The 17372-nt window shown below is 32.4% G+C and overlaps 1 protein-coding gene and 1 long non-coding RNA gene across 2 annotated transcripts in view; one reads left to right on the top strand and one right to left on the bottom strand.

Moving 5' to 3' along the window:
- The window catches only part of LOC134250020 (tetraspanin-31-like), a 50095-nt gene extending 47415 nt beyond the window's left edge, over positions 1–2680 (bottom strand). The window contains exon 1 of the mRNA XM_062732359.1: positions 2546–2680. Within this exon, the coding sequence (XP_062588343.1) occupies positions 2546–2608 (63 nt within the window). The 5' untranslated portion in view covers positions 2609–2680. The remainder of the gene's footprint in view (positions 1–2545) is intronic.
- Positions 2681–13092: 10412 nt separating this feature from the next.
- On the top strand, positions 13093–16819 carry LOC134250021 (uncharacterized). The gene is made up of 3 exons (XR_009988413.1): positions 13093–14263; positions 15107–15296; positions 16227–16819. It is a non-coding gene; the product is annotated as an uncharacterized LOC134250021 (long non-coding RNA).
- The last annotated feature ends 553 nt before the right edge of the window (positions 16820–17372 follow it).

Below are 17372 nucleotides of genomic sequence, written 5' to 3'. Positions count from 1 at the left end.
AAACTTGAGAATACGATATAATATACATATTTTATATTCCATTTGGGTCCATTTGATTTCCATTTGGGTCCACTTGAGTTTCCATTTGGGTCCATTTGTTTCCATTTGGGTAAATCGATGCACCCCTTTATTTATAGCTACCAAATCAATTAATTTCTATAAAATAAGCATTTTTCTCAGGATGTGCAAAAAATTTCATTTTGATGCAGTGATCATTTTCACCTTTGAACTCATCTGAAAACAATTCATGAAAAAATCCCTCTTGAAGAAATGTCTTTTTCTGCGCAATAGCCCCAAAGTTCTGAAAGTTTTGGGGCTATTTATGACAGTTAAAACAGTTACTCTTTGAATGAAATGACATAGAAGTCCAGTTCCGGCTAACACAATAATAGATCGGTAATTATTCAGCACAATGTGAAGTAATCATACTCAGCCATGCCTCATAGCACGCATGAGAGAGGACAAGTTAACCAAACAATGGAATTACGTTTTGCTCTAAATTGTCCAAACGCAGCAATGTATAACCTATCCCTGTGTTGGATTTTTTTTTAAACCTCCCTAGTATAAATATTAATAGTCATTTAATTGCGATTTTTGTCTCTTTTTAATAAAAAGAAAAATTGTGAAAAGTTGCATTGAAATAGCTATAAATAAAGCTACCTGAGGTAGGTAAATAAAGCTACGGTAGGTAATTCTACCTACATAGCTAAATCTAGTGATCAGGTCCGACACAATGTCTTGATTAAGCTATATAGCTCAGTGATTGGGATAAGATAGGGAGTAAATGTGACAATGGCACACTCCAAGTCAGTGTCAATGTGACATTTCAAAATTCAATGCGCCAAACAGACTTTTTAATGGGACATTTTCTAGTTACAAACTTGCAATTGATTAGTTGCTGTTAGAATTTCAGTTGACTTTACTTATTTGAAATTGTCAAATTATTGAATAACGACATTGAAAGATACAAAATTCACAAGTGTCAGAAAATAAATAAACACTGCAATTTAATTTCAGTTCTTTATTTTTTGTCTCCGATGTTTGACATCTTTAAAATGATTTATTAAAGCCTGGTTTAGATCTATACTGCTTCTCTCCAATTCATGTTAAATTTTCTCATTTTTGTTTTTCCTTCGAGACTACATCATCAGTCCTACCATCAGATTATCTCTATTTGTTCTGTCAGCATGTTATACTTCATCCGAGTCAATTTCTACCGATTTACTTGAATTCTGTTCGTTAGGATTGTTAAAATTATGAAAAGTCTGCCCTTTATCGGTACAAGGTATTTTCGTAGGCAACATGCTGCACTCCTGACACCACTTTATTTCGTGTGCGTTAGCCAATCAGAAAACACGTAACTGTTTGATTAGATACTGCAGAAAAGAAAGTCATAAGAACGCTTTAAATCAACAACATTAAATACTGTTTTTTCAAGCTAAAATTGACAGCGATTGTTTTGGGAAATATTACAAACGCTTGGGGGAAAACTCAAAGTTTAAAAGTATGTAATGCTGCTAGTGCATGATTATATATGCGCCACGATGGCACAGCATTTTTAATTTGAATGTGACATTTTAAAATTTAATGCGACTATGGCGCAGGGCGCGTGCTTATCCCAATCACTGATAGCTTGATTTAGCTACATAGCTTTATCAAGCTATTCGGAATAGCTTGATTAAGCTTTTTCATCACACTTCTTTCTCAAATGTTTTATTTTTCAGCATGTGCAAAAAATCGCACCTTGGTGCAGTGGGAATATTAAACTTTGAACTCTTCTGAACACAATGCATGTAAAAATTACTCAACAAATTGCATCTCCTTGAGAGACATTGTACTCAAAGTTTTAAAAGTTTGGGGGCTATTGATGAGTGACCACACAGTTATTTCTTGAATGAAATTATAAAGGAGGTCAGTTATGGCAAACAGGATAATTGACTGGTAACAGTTCAACACAATGAGAAGCAATCATACTTATCCACGCCTCACCGCACTCAGTATAAAACTGCAGTTACTCAAACAATGGAAATTCATCTTTTGCTTAAAAGTATTCAACAACAGCAATGTTAGAACTTTCTATGATATAGGTTGTATTTTTCATAGCCAAATGTACATATATGCATGGTCAAATACTTGCGACTTTTTGTTTATTTCTTACTAAAAAACATTTTTGTTAAAAACTGCATATAAATAGCTTTATTAAGCTATTTTAAATAGCTAAATAAAGCTATATAGCTTTTTAAAGCTATACAGCTTAATCAAGCGATTGTGCTGGACCTGGTGATTGTACTGGACCTGCTCTTGTCGCTGTAGTAATCTATTTAGAATAGCTTGATTTATAGCTATCTTATCACTCTTTTTTCCTAAATGTGTTATTGCAGAATGTACATAAAATCAACACGCAGCCGTGGGACGGCAACACGTTGACTAAGGTCCCGTGGCATTGTGAGAACGGTTAATAGTATCAGTGAACTTACTGGATTTTGCAGTAACATTTATTCGGAAGAGATAATGAATCAGGAGTCTTTAAACTAACTTCACTTACTATGTACAATACATTGAGGACCGTAAGGGAGGACTTGGAGCAGACAAAACCTCCACAAACCATCGTTGGCTTCGAATCAGAAACAGTAATAAAGACTGCGGCAGATGTTTTGAAGATTTTTAGTCAATTCGTACACTAACCGACTCGTATGTAACAAATCAAGTCGGTAACGGATGGGTTCGTCTTACGGTACCTGGCCATAAAGGAGTATTAGCTTTCCTAAAAAGCTCGTCTGACGTGGTTTGCTTAAATTCACAAAGCGGAAAGAAATCAATAATTATATATACAGATATATGTTACATAGTTTCTTTCGTTCGGTAATTTATCTTTAAAAGATCATGTGCAAACAGCTCAGTTTCTTTTTTTTAAAATCATGGTGAAGATGAATTTACTGAAAACAAATTATTTGCAATAACATCTTTCTTTTCTCATTAATACTACGTTTTATTTTATAACATCTTTTTCTGTGGAAAAGGGTTATTGTTATTTTTCTGTGGAAAAGGGTTATTTGTCATGTAGCATGGTAAATAAAATTACCAAATGAAATGTTATTTCCAACAATGAAGTTCAGACTACATAATGTCAACTGCTCAATAAAAGCCAAATTAATGTTATTCTGTGATTATTCCCCAGGGAAGATGTGCGCGAGGCAATTAATTAATTATTAGTAAAAATATCAATAATTGATATAAATTGTGGAATGTATCAAGTTTTAACCAAGAAAGCTGGAAACCCCCTGAAATCTGTTGCCGTAAATTGTCTTGCCAGCGTTTGAGGTATATGGGTGATTTGCATCAATTACACTTTTATTTTGTGGAGCGATTATTACGTCAGGCCAAAACTCTCCCGGACGTTATCATGATAAGTGAAACATTCTACCACGATTTTTGCCGACATCAAAGAAATGCCGCGGACATTATTCTCCAATAAATCACGAACGTCATCAAAAAATTAATTGTGGGTGCAATAAATGTTCCTATAGAAAACTATCGAGATACGGGAAGTTAGGGCGAGTTACGTTCTTTCGTAAGATGTCGGTGTTTCTCTAATAGGCGTTAGCATAATGCAACCTTGCCTAATTTACAAATCACGAAACTACAATTTACATTTCACAAGTTGACAAATCGCAAGTAGACCTACGAATAATACAAGAACATCGACAAAACTTGCATTTACATTTTACACTTGTAAAATTACGTTGGATAGTTACAATTAACAAATTGTGATAGAACAATTGACAAATTATGATATTATGATTTACAATTTACAATTTCAGGTTTACATGTGCACATTTTAAGAATTACAGAGTTGGAATTTTGAACCCGTTGGCTTTCCATACATATGCACGTTTTTAAGTTATAGCGTTACGGATTTTTTTCTGTAAAAACAATTGCTTGCGTTTTCTTGCAACCATTTATACAAAAATTGCTAATGAAGTCACAAACGACATTGATTGCTCTTGTTCTGTGAAGAAAATGAAAACTCTAGAGTCATTTTTGAACATTCTACACAAGAAAAAAATGCGCGATCCCTGCTTAAAATGTAACGGTTACACGCTTAAAATACAGGTCTTGTTTGCGCTGTAAAAATCTATTTTTCCCATAAAGGCTAGTAAAACTTTATTTTCTGACCGAAATCGGGAATTTCTATTCATAACCTATCCACTCACATACCAAAATCACCAATATTGCGAGTATTTTTATTTAAATCGTCTAAAATAACACCAACATCGCGCGTCACGTAAGTGTGACAAGTAACAGCTTTTTAAAAAGCTTGCCTGACTAAATCAATGAATATCTGCATCAGGATTGGTAAACCTTTTGAGCAATACTTTTTTGGGTTTAAAATAGGTCCTTACTTTACATTTTGAAAAACTTGTGTAAACGAAATCCTTGATTTTATTTAACTTACAGAAGAATCATTTTACACTACGTACTGAAGAGTTGTTTTTCTGTTGGGGAGGGGGGTGCAAGTGGAGTGATCTGCCCTTAGATCTAAATTGAAAGGTAGTATCTATAATATCTGTTATGAAATCATGCATTCTAAACATTTCAAAGGATGGATATAATTTAAAGTACACATTTTGTCGGAATGTATTTATTCCACTGAAGTAAACAGTAGTAATGTGTGTTAATATTTTTTTTTCTTAAAAGGAGGTGGGGGGGGGGTTTATTGTCACTATCATATATTGAAAATGAAATAAGAAAATTCAATATTTAGGCCTTTGTGGAAAGAAAAATCCAAGATTTTGTACTGGTTTCTTACCTGTGTGCATCTGAAACGGGGATACAAATGTTCCATGACTTGTTGAACTGCATGCGTTGTTCACTATTGGACTAGCCCATTTATGTAGTAAACAAACCGCGGGATCGGGAAACAAATTAGAAAAAAATCATTTCTCTAGTGTTGCATGTCCATATACTGATATGTACAATATGTTACTTAAAAGAATGAGATAAAATTTGTACATAGAATTTCTGAAGTGTTAGAAGGAGATTATAAAAGGACAAACTTTATTTTATTCCATAGACGTACGTTAGCACACCCATTCACACAACAGAACAATCTAAGGAAGCTTACTGTGACATTTGGCGCGAAAAGAGCGATTCACCCCTTTCGTAGAATATAAATGGACTGATCTAGTAGTATAGAAATGCAGAAAAAAAGATATACGGACATGTTGAAACGGTGAATCACATGGACTAATTGTTCCATGCGAAAAGATTAGGTAAGTAAACACTACAGTATTTTGCATTAGTAATATCATTCTTTTTTCTGAAAACTGTTTCTTATAAAATGCAGGTAAAGAATTCCAATGTAAATCAGACTGCACAAAATCTAGCTCTCGAGGTATGATGTATTAGTTTCGGATCTTGCAAATATTAATCCTTATACAACCTGACGCCGTGACGTCAGGAACATTATCAGGCTTGGGATCAATTACTTTAAAATGTAATTAATTACTTTCAAATACATTATCAATAATTTTGTCAATTACTTGCAATTACAATTACATTGTTTTTTTTTTGAAATGTAATTAATTACTTTCAATTACTTTGACAAATGTAATTAAATACATTTCAATTACTTCGAGTTTTATTTTTATAAAAAAAAAATAAAGATTTTTTTTAAATAAGATTTTTTCTATAGCGATCGAATTCGAACTTTCATTCAGTGTTTTTGTTCTTGGGTATGATAGGGGTTCACACCTGGTCAAAATTAGACCTTTACCTTATAATGAGTGCGACACACTGTATAAGCAAATAAAACATTATTAGACAATTAATTATTGCACAAACACAAGCCCATGCTACACCTGAACTGAACTGAATTTACATCAGTATGGTGTATGGCAAGATCTTTTTTGTAACTTTCTCAAATTCATTTTTTTAAGGAAATGAATAATATCCAACACAATTCCATTCATTATTTTTTTCTATCTTAAAATGAATAGAATACAGGTAAATGTAAAAGGGGATGTAGTTAGTCTAATTGCTGTAAAACAAATTAACTATCTAAACAATCATTGTTATTTGCAAGTGGGAATAGGGAGCACTGAGATTTATAAAACATGGGAATAAGTAATCAACCCACCAGTATAAAACTATGTATCAGTATAAGACACCTTTTTAAATATAAACTTTCATTTTGAAAAAAAAGTAATTGAAATGTAATTGAAAAGTAATTGAAAATACATGACCTTTTTTGAAATGTATTTAAATACATTCAATTACTTGTAATTGAAGGCTCTCTCAAATACAAATTATTTCCAATTACTTTGAAAAATGTAATTAATTACACTCAATTACAATTACTTTATTCAATTACCCCATCCCTGAACATTATGACTCGCTTATGGCCATATAGTGTACCTGTTTACAAATTTCTCTTCACGTGGTTTCATAAAGAATGTATTTAACATGTTCTAAATTTGAATTTTAAAACCAAAAAAATCAAATGTTGTTGTATATAGAGATGTTTCGAATCCGAATCTGAAAATGAATCTGAATTGGGGTGGATCTCGATCCCGATTTGAAAACTATAAGAAAAATAGATCAGCATAAGAATTTTTCTAAATTATACAATGAATAATGATAGTATAAGATATTTGATATTTTTCTGTGATTTACGAATTATTTTTCACTTGTATGATGACAGAGGAATTTACGGATTTTAATTTGAAAAGTTTTTGAGCCTTATCCCCCCTTCTGGATTTAACTAGTAAATTCAGTTATGCGAAATACAAACTATCAAAGTTTAATATGACGTAAAGAAAATGCTCTTTAACAATAATGAAAGAACTAGTGGATGGTGTTCAGATTTTGGTCATTTGGATAAGACGAACAAATCAAATTTTATAGACTGAAAAAGAGAACAGGTACCCTTTCAACTCAATGGAAAATTAAACCTGCTCGTAAAGCATTATTATTTCATATTCAGCTATTTACGTGATCGTTCCTCGCGAGAATCATATTATATGCTCTTTTTTCTTTAAATCTGTTTAAATATTTATATATTATGTGTCGCTTTATATTTTTATAGGTAATTGAAAATTATGTCGGATAAATAACTTGTTCAGTAACCATATGACCGCTGCATCCCAATTTTTTTTTCTTTAAAAAAATTTTCTGCGATTTTCATTGTACATATATCTAATTGTTATTAGTAAAAACTTTTTCTTTCATTTCTCTGAAACTCCCTTTGATTGGAAAGAATGTAGCTTGTTAAATATTGGAAGCAAAACTTAACTTGTCTCAGACATCTCAATGATTTAAAACTGTATCCTCCTGATTTCAACTTCTTACTATATTTAATACGATTCTCTCGAGAGACGAACTTCAAGTTACATATACATGTAAGTGAACAGTATTCTTAAATTTAATACAAAATTTATGTTTTATTTGTAGGTATTGAATAAACATTTATCACTACAAGTAGTAAGTAATGTATATTCAATACGGGATGGGACCCAAGTGAACCAAAGATAAAATTCTTAATGAGCCAAAAAGGTCTTTAGACTTCATAACTGAGGACCATAACCATAATGTTGATCTGGATATATTACGAAATACATGTTTATAATGGCAAAGTCAAGGGGGTTGGTCTAATACTGGCCTCCACTTCTTCTCACCTAGTTATACATGTAGCTGGCCTCATGTTAAACGAAAGATTTTGACGAATTGAATATGGACAATCATTAGATAGCGTACAAGTTGGGTATCGTGTAAAAGCATTCCAAATTTTTCGGAGTTATTTAAAAATATTTCATGTCAATAAGCACAAATATTTTACTTGTCAATGCTTTAGAAACATTCCCCACCATCCACCCTCCAAAGTTAGCTTTTATATACAATTTTCTCTTGCGGCTGATTCTTAGTTGCAAAATTGGCATAATGTAAGTTTCTTACAAAGTTCGATAATCAATTTATGCCCCTTTGAACAACGCAGACAAAACGATTATGCAAATGTTCAGGCAAAACTAACGATTAACAGGCTTGTATACTACATAAGACTAGAGAGCCCCTCACGTATTATCAATGTTAATTTTGGTCTTGCATGTAGTGTGAGTTTCACTAAACAAGCAGGGGGCACCCTAATCCCGGGGTCCCTTTTTCACGAGGGAGGTGCTGGACTGTTCTCAAGGTGTGGTGATGGAACATACGCTGAAGTTGACCCAGAGAACGGCACAGAAGAAGATGACGAGACGAGATGTTACTTCTTTTATTACGAAATTCCTGGGCCTACGTAGTATCATCGGTATTTGGCAGATGGAGAGACAAGACACCTGTTGGCAGATGGAGAGACAAGACACCTGGTTTGTGACCTTTGATAACAAGAAGCCCGTAGACAAGTACGATGGAGAGCAGTTCTTCTGCGAAGACCGGAACCTGAGGATCCGCTTAGAGGCGTGTGACAGAATCAGTTTGAATTTGAAAATTCACTGGCTGCTGATCTGGGTGTCAAGTGAGGACATCAGTAAAATGTTAGAACGCTATGGGGAAGTAGATAAAGTTGAGTTTCTGAAGGATGGAGAGATCCTTACAGGTGTAAGGGCAGCGCAGATCACTATGCGGGAGGGAGACCAGGAACACATTCCGTGCTTGACATCAGTTTACGAATACAGACGCTTGTTTGTTGTTCCCTGTCGACCTCCCGTATGTTTTAAGTGCGGAGAGGTGGATCACCTGAGGGGAGATTGCTCCCACGGTATCAGGATGATGGCTGGGCACCGAAGCTATGCTTCGGCGGCAGCCCAGTCACATGCTTTTGGTAGGCCTGCCACCCAAAGTATGAGTAGGTACGTTAGCAGGCCTGAAAATACTAGTACTGACAGGGCCGTTAGTAAGCCCCCGCATACTGAGCCTGTCAGCAAGGCTCAGGAGGAAAACAGTGACAGTCAGGCTGTTGGTAAGTCGGGGGGGGGGGACAGGAGAGTCACAAGGACAGCGGGGCCGTTGGTACTCCCCAGTAGAAGCCCTCAGACTCCCCTGCCCAGACAGAGGAGGTCAGCAATCCTCGGGAGGGGTCAACACCGGTTGACCCCCACAGACAGATGAGGGGGGCCAGGAGAGCCCTTCCTCTGAGGGGTAGTCCAGGGGTGACTCACTGGTCCAGGAAATCCTGAGTGGGACTCAGCTTATGTCCCAGGGGGACACTGAGGTGTCCTTCCCGAACTGGGGGGACTGTGAGATGGTCGCGGACGATGAGGACGAAGACGAGTTTACCTTGGTGTCGGGAAAGAGGAGGAAGGTTGCGCCCTACCAGGACCAGCCCATCAGTCCCCTCTCGACTGAGCCCAACAGGGCCGACAGGCAGTAAGACTTTATAATTAAGGTAACGAAAATCGGGTGTTAATGGACAATGAAATCGAGTGATTCCCCACATTTTGACCTGGACTTGTTTTAATTATTTTAATTTAAGAAGAATTTCTCCTGGTTTTCTGTTCAGATTTATTTTTCTCACATATTTATTTTCTTTAGTTATAATCTATATTCGTTTGGTTAATCTTTATTTTTCGTATTTTCATGTATTTTCAGTTATTTACTTTTGTTTCAGTACATGTATCATGTTTTACGTTATCTATATTTGTGTTTTAGTTAGAATTCCCCTCAGTATTTCATTTTTAGTTACCCTATTCTTGTTCATCAGGTCGAGGAAAATATGATTTCTTTCGTTTGAGGAACGAATTAGACAGAAATCAATATCTACTTGGTGTGATAATGAATTACTTTTTCGAAATTACAAGGTTTTCATTCGAATACCTGGTGTATATTACGTGGTTCTTTAGAACCGGTCTCGTTAGCAAGGCTATATAAGAGGTGAATAGTGGTTTAAATACCAGTTTAGGACGAAACGTAGAGCACGATAAAGTTTAAATCTCAGGAGCTCGTTTTACAAAAGAACTTACGACTTAGACCAAAAACTTCAGATTACTGTAAAATTATGCAAAATTAATTATTCTCCTTGAAAATGTCTATGTAAAAATATCTCACCACATTCTTTTTATAAAGTTTAAAATATTTTTCGATATTAATGTCAATTAAAAAGTTATATGAATAATTAAACTTGGTCTTAAGTCGTAAGTCCTTTTGTAAAACGGGCCCCAGATGCAGAACGAAGTGGCGTAGGGCGTGGTTCATCGACATGTTTAGCCATTGTAGATGATATGAAATCACAGAAAATAGAGTTGGAGAGAGATTTGACAGTGTGGAAAACGAGGTCATCAAAGAAAATCCATCTTAGATCTTGTTTTTATAAGATAAGTATTCATTTGAGAATACAATTGATCAGTTTTTGAATAAGTAGTAAATTAGCGATAACAAGGTTTGTAATATAGAGAATTTGAAAACAAATATATGATTGTATTAAATTATGAGATTCGTTAATTCTCGTCAGTATATGATAATAGAAGTTATTTCCAGAAATAGATAATTTGTTTTGTAGAAAGATGGATTTGTTAAAGGAAGAAAACTGGTGTTTCTGAAAAGGAAAACAAATACTTTACGATAATTTTCTTTTATTTTTCAATTAATACAAGTATAGAATTTATAAGATATTATATTTGCATTTATATTCAATTAAATATATTTGCTTATCATTTTAAAACGTCCTAAATGCATCAGCATTATAACATGGACATTTCCTAAGTATAGAAAATATCGATAAATTAAAATTGTTTGAATTTATTTTTCAATTTCAGTTTCTTGCCATTTTGTCAAATGTGCTACTAAAATAAAAAGTTTTAGATATATTGAAGAGAAAACAGTATATTCTTATGTTTCAGGTAGTTACATGTTGGGGTTGGTATCACGATGAGTATAATGAAGAATGTGATTTTAAGATCTCCAGAGAAGTATGGTAGATTTTTTCTTTGCGTTATGCCAATTGAAAGTTAAATTCAATGCAGACTCCATCACAATGGAAAAGAGAAGCATTTCATATTCTGAACTTTGAGTATAATAATTCGTTTTTCGATTTATTTTAGTAGATTATTCAATCATGAATCTATATAGTAGAGTATGGGGCATAGATATTTTTTGTTTGGTATCTTTTAACCAAGTATATGTATTAATGACATATAAACTTTATAGAAGAAAACGAGTTCTACTTGTCTTGTGATTAATGCTGGACAGGTACGGCTTTGCGTAAGAGAATTAAAGGTTTAGAATATTTGCATTTTGATTTTCATTGTAGTTAAACTGAGGTCTCATTTGAATTATCTACTTAGAATTGAAATTTATCAATTGAGTATTAATTTAAAAAAAAAAAAAAAGTAAATAAGATCAAGATGGTATAAAATATTTAAATGAATGATAATTCTGTAATATTTGCGGTGTTGTTAATTGGCTTGATTGAGTTATCTAGAAAAAGAGATTTAAGTATTTGGTTTCAATACTAAAAAGTTTTGATAACAGAAACTGAATTTTTGTCGGTTTTGATTTTTGAGTAAAAAGGAAATTTTGTCAATGAATTCTAATTTTAAAAATGATTCACCAAAATTGAATTCAACTTTTTCTGAATATTAATTTCATGAGCTGTTTTGCACAATTTTCTTGTTTGGTAGTGTTTGGAAGATTTGAATTTTGATAACGTTGATATATTTCAATTTTATAATGAAATGATTTAATGAATGTTTATTAATTGGCAATAATTTTTGGAGTATTTACTTTGATTGAAATTAGTTTTCAGTGGAAAGTGATTTTTATAATACTGTAGCTATTTAAAAGCTGTTATTTTTTAATTTAAAACAAAAATAGAATTTGAGCGGAATTCCAACTCTAACCCAGCTTAACATAAAATATTTTATGGATGTTTATCATAACGCATCTGTGGTGTTTGGTTTTTGGCGGGATTGATTTTAGTAGACAATGAGAAGTACAGAAATAGTCAAATGAAAATTAATATTTCTGTTTGAAATAATATTGAGTTGGGTTTGAATTTGAATAACTTTGGCACAATTTAGCATATCATGCTTTTATGAATGTTTTCCAACCACTTATAAATATGGTATTGTCATTTGGCAATTTATTAAAGATTCTTTTTCATTATTTTGCTGATAATATGAAATAGAAATTGATTGGATTCGAATGCTTTGCACATTTTATCATAAAATGATGTTATAGATGTTTATCCAACTACATTTGTGGTGTTGCCATTTGGCGAGTTGGTTAAAGTAGAAAGTGGGTTCTTTATCATACGAGTTTGAATTTATGGATGTTTGTCCAACTACATTTGTGATGAAGCCATTTAGTAAGATTGGTTTCTGTAGAAAGTGCACGTGTTTCTTGGTATATATTAAAGTAAAAGTTTATAATTTTCATGAAATCAAAGGAAAATTTGATTGGAACTTGAAGTATTTTGATAAATTTATCACATAGTATGAATTTATGGATGTTTTTTGAATCGTTTTGTGGTGATGCCATTTGGCGAGTTGGTTAAAGTAGAAAGTATTTCTACATATAAAGTACAATAAAAGTTGATTAATCTGATGAAAATAAAGTAAAATTTGATTGGAATTTGAACTTTTTGATAAATTATATCATAAATGAATGTATGGATTTGTATCCAACCACATTTGTGGTGATGCCATTTGGCGAGATTTGTTTGTGTAGAAAGTATATCTACATAAGTAGTAAAGTAAAGGTTGATAATTCTGATGAAAATAAAGTAAAATTTGATTGGAATTCGAACTTTTTGATAAATTATATCATAAAATGATTTTATGGATGTTTATCAAACCACATTTGTTTTGATGCCATTTGGTGAGATTGTTTTCAGTAGGAAGTATTTCTACAAATAGTAAAGTAAATGTTGATTATTCTGATGAAAATAAGGTTATCATAACTTGATTATCAAATGGATGTTTATATAAACACATTCATATTTTTCTTAATTAAAAAAAAAATGATTAGTGCAATTCATAAATTTTGAACTTAATGGTGGAATTTTGATTCATTTTATCATTTAATGATAGTATGCATGTTTTGCTAGCCACAATATGATGATTTTGATTTTTTTTAATAGATTAAGAGCGTGTCTACGAGAAAACCATGCAGATATATAGAAAAATGCTCTGATAGGCACTCTCAAGAACAAACTAATTTTTATTATTAACTTAAAGGACACCCATTGAGAGTCAAAAATATATTGTTTATTTTTGCATCGGTTGTTTCTATTTTTAGTAACAGCCAATAATTCATTTTGGTCAATATTCAAGGGAAAATGCAAAAAAATTGGTGTAAAAATGACAATTTCAATATTTAAAAGTAAAAAAGAAAAAAACAATATATAAATAAAAGGGTTATGTTTTCTCATAGAACTAAGTCGTAAAATTAAGTTGGAATCATTTTTTTTGTAAAACCCCTATACAGAAGGCTGTCACGAGGGCACAAATATTGGCATGGTGCCAAGAAATGATAATGGTTCATTTTTTGTTAATATTCAGGGATACATTTCTTAGAAAGTAACGCTTCTTTTTTCAGAATTTTGTGCATTTAAGAATCTCTAGGATATTATCCAAACAATATGTAAAATCCACCTTTGGACTCTCAAGGACAGAAAAGTTATATCGTAATGAAATTACCTCAAATTCAAATGATGGAAAAATTCATGATTTTGTAAGTTTTACTTTTAACCGTAATTTTAATGAATTTTGTGTAAAATATTTACAAATATAAACAATAATAATTATTTTTAATTTTATAAAAGCTATAAATATTTTTTCCCTGCTTTTCCTGTGAAAAAAAAAAACGTATTTTACTATTTATTTAGATTTTGTTAGAATTATCTCCCCTGTTGCGCTCTTCTGTAGAGAAGGTAGATAATGATTATGTTTACGAAGTTTATAAACAGATGTCTGTCATCTAATCGTTTTAAGCATCAATTATGTGTGATTTGAAGAAAATTGTCCCTCCTGTGAATGTAATTTGTTACGTATATACTAGTGGCCTATGTATAAAATGCATAAAACATTATGAAAACCATCGGGATCGAAGTACGGAACCACGTGTAAACATTATGAGACGTATCTGAGACGTTTTGTTACCGTTTTGTTCGTCCCCAGAAAAAGATTCAAGTGCGTGAATTGTCAACGAGTCTTCAGATTATGGCTCTGATTTTGATGGAAATGATTCTGACAGCAAACATTCACTTGGTAGCAAGACGGATGTAGTGATGATGATACCGAATCAACAATGTTTGAATTTGAAAAAGAAACAGGTAGGTGGATCTTGGTTTATAATACTATGTACCTTATAAAAAGGCTTATTGATAGGTAAAAAAATAAATCAATAAACAATTTTGATGGGGACTTGATTGTGGATAAGAGAAGATTTTTTTACAAGACACTAGGTCTGGTACAATCACTAGATTTAGCTATATATGTCTACTAGCTTGAATTACCTACTTAGTTAGCTTTATTTACCTACCTGAAGTAGCTTTATTTAGCTACCAATTGCAAAGTAATTTATTTCTATAAAAATACCTACGTTAACGTAGCTTAATCTAGTGATTGTACTGGACCTGAATATATACTTAGCAAACCTGTCAAGAGAAGTTTCAACATGTTCAAGGTCGGTACTTGTACATGTAGCAATAAAAATAACAATATTGCAAAATAATTATAAATAGCATAAGTAGCCTTTGTGGGGTGATGAAGAGGGAATGAAAAGTTGAATAGGTCCAGGGTTTTCAAAGACTGTTTACTAATAGGGTACATTAAGAATTGGATAGGTGGGTCTTCACTGTCAATTAAATCACCATTATTGCCTTATATGTGGGCTGCATGATTATAAAGAATCTCATTAGACAAAATATTTTTTTCAGATATTTATGAAATGTTATGAAGATCGGGCTACAGTTATGATTTTCGGCTTTTCATATATGATTAAAGGAAAAAAGAGTTGTCAAATACTTGTACTTTTCAAATTAAAGGTCACCATGTGTTCCTTGACAGGTTTGTGTTTAAAACATAACTAATTAAATATTATAAATATAAGTCTGGGAAATAATACTTTGTAAAGAATATTTCCTTTCATTCTTATATTTCTCTTGCAATTTCAGATTATTCAAATTCATTTCCCTGGTTAGGACTGGGCTTTACAATGGGATTTTCAGCTGTGGAGCTATAAAGAATTACTACATAGGGTTTCCAATGTAGTTTTGTCAACAGAATCCAGAATTAAGAAGAGGAAAGACAATGCAGATGCAGCATTAGCATTACCAATTACTTAGTATCACTGCTGAGGAAATGGTAAAGATGTGTTATATTATTATACCTCTACTGTCATTACTCTGTATAAATTAATACTATAAAACTCTATTTCCCCGATAAGTGACTATTGCCCTTATCTGAAGACTACTCCCTGGAAAATCAGAGTTGCTCCCTTGGACTACTCCCTCATGAATATTTATTAGTAATTTTAACCAAACAAAGTGTTCAGTGGGTGGAGCATTCAAGGAATCTCAAGTCTGTGACGTCATGTTATTAGCAATGTAGCTATGATGTCAAAACATTTCAACGTGCGATGTCAAAATCATACTTGAATTCTACCAAAATGAAGACAACGATAATTTTTCGAAAAGTCAGTGAAAATACTTTTTAAAAAATAATTTAATTGTTTAAGGATACGATGCTTCACTTATCATACATTGTGTTAAACCGCATGCATTTGTAATTATGCCTCTGCAGTTTTTTTTAAAATGTTGGAATATCTGGTTAAAAAAATTTAAATCGTCTATCATTGTTTCGGGATAATGAAAAAAGTTATGAAATGGGAACTCGGGAAATAACAAATTTATTGTTCCCCTCGGCAGAAAATTATTTCCTCCGGGAAATAGTTTCCTCCCTCGGGGAATAATAAATTTGCTATTTCCCTCATACCCATTTCATAACTGTATACTATAGTACATGGAAAGGAATAGCCTTGTCTGTCTGTTGATTTGCCACATGCATTTTTCCCTACTCTATTACTTTACTTAAAGGATATATGAAGCTCTTGTTTTCTTCAAAGAAAGCCAGAAGAATTTGTGAAGAATCTTACCTAAATCATTTGATGACATTTTCTTCAATTGATTAATTTAAATGTATTATTATCATAAACATGACATTTACTTTAAAAATCTTAGAATATGTCTTGTATGGTTTATTTCAATTTAATTTGAAAACTGTGTTTTTTCACAGGTACCTGCTTTGAGTACTACTCTTGTGTATTTGGAGACAGTGCAGTTGTTCTTTAAACCAGAAGTGGAAATTTCAGTGCTTGTTAAATTTTCTCCAGAAGTTATTGGACGATACATAGGAAGAAAATGGTGTCATACTGAACAAAATAGTTTGGATACACCTTATAGATTTTGAAAGATTGAGACCTCAAGATCAACCCAAATGATATTTAATATGTATCAGGGTTCACTTGCAGGAATACACAGAAATTCAGAGTAAATTCTTAGTGCTTGTTATCTTAGAAAAGATCAAAGTTCAAGGTCAGCAGTGCTTTAGTTTTACCAAATATAAAACTGTTATAAAGACTAATTTCCTGTATACAGGTATAGCAAATAATCCAGAATATGATTTGGGGAAACCGTGATTTTTTCTTTTAAATCTTACCTTAATTTAGAACCATGATGTAATTTCAAGGTCATTTTAATTTTGGAAGTGAATATAAAATATCAGGAAGCAGTCAAGCATTGTAATTTATTTGTTGTTGAATGTACTTAATTATTGAGTAATATTCAAATTTTAATATGCAATGAAATTAAAAATTATAAAATAATTAATGTCCTAATTTGTTGATTTTTAAAACTTTGTGTTCATTCATTTTGAGGTTGTTGCCATTACAATACATATATATCTGTCAAGAAAATAGCTCTGATATTCCTTTTTGTTCAGTTTGACCCTTGACCTTTAACAATGTGACCTCAAAATCTAAAGGGGTCCTCTACTTTTCAAGAAACCAATGTACTAAATTTCATGTCTGTCAAACAATGGGTCCTCACGATTTTGAATGATTAAAATCTACATACTGGTATATCGAGAATTATAACCCTTGACCTTTGACCTTGTGAACTCCAAATTAAAAGGGGTCATCTACTTATTAGTAGATACCAGTGTACTATGTTTATTATTTATCAAGCAAGTCTTTTTTAAGATAAGAGAGAACACACTTGGTCTACTGATTGACAAACAGGTACTAAACAGTATGTGAATATCACCCTGCTCAAAGAAAATGTAAAATAATACAATTCTGCTACCCCCCCCCCCCCCCCCCAATTTAACCCCCTAAGAAATAATTATTAATTGAAAACAAAAATGTTCAATATACTGGTATTT

The sequence above is a fragment of the Saccostrea cucullata genome, unplaced genomic scaffold, assembly GCF_032062105.1.
Source record: "Saccostrea cucullata isolate Sc308-1 unplaced genomic scaffold, CSIRO_AGI_Scuc_v1 ctg1851, whole genome shotgun sequence".
Lineage (NCBI taxonomy): Eukaryota > Metazoa > Mollusca > Bivalvia > Ostreida > Ostreidae > Saccostrea > Saccostrea cuccullata.
Note: the sequence above shows the minus strand (reverse complement) of the source record. Positions and strands in the feature narration are given on the sequence as shown.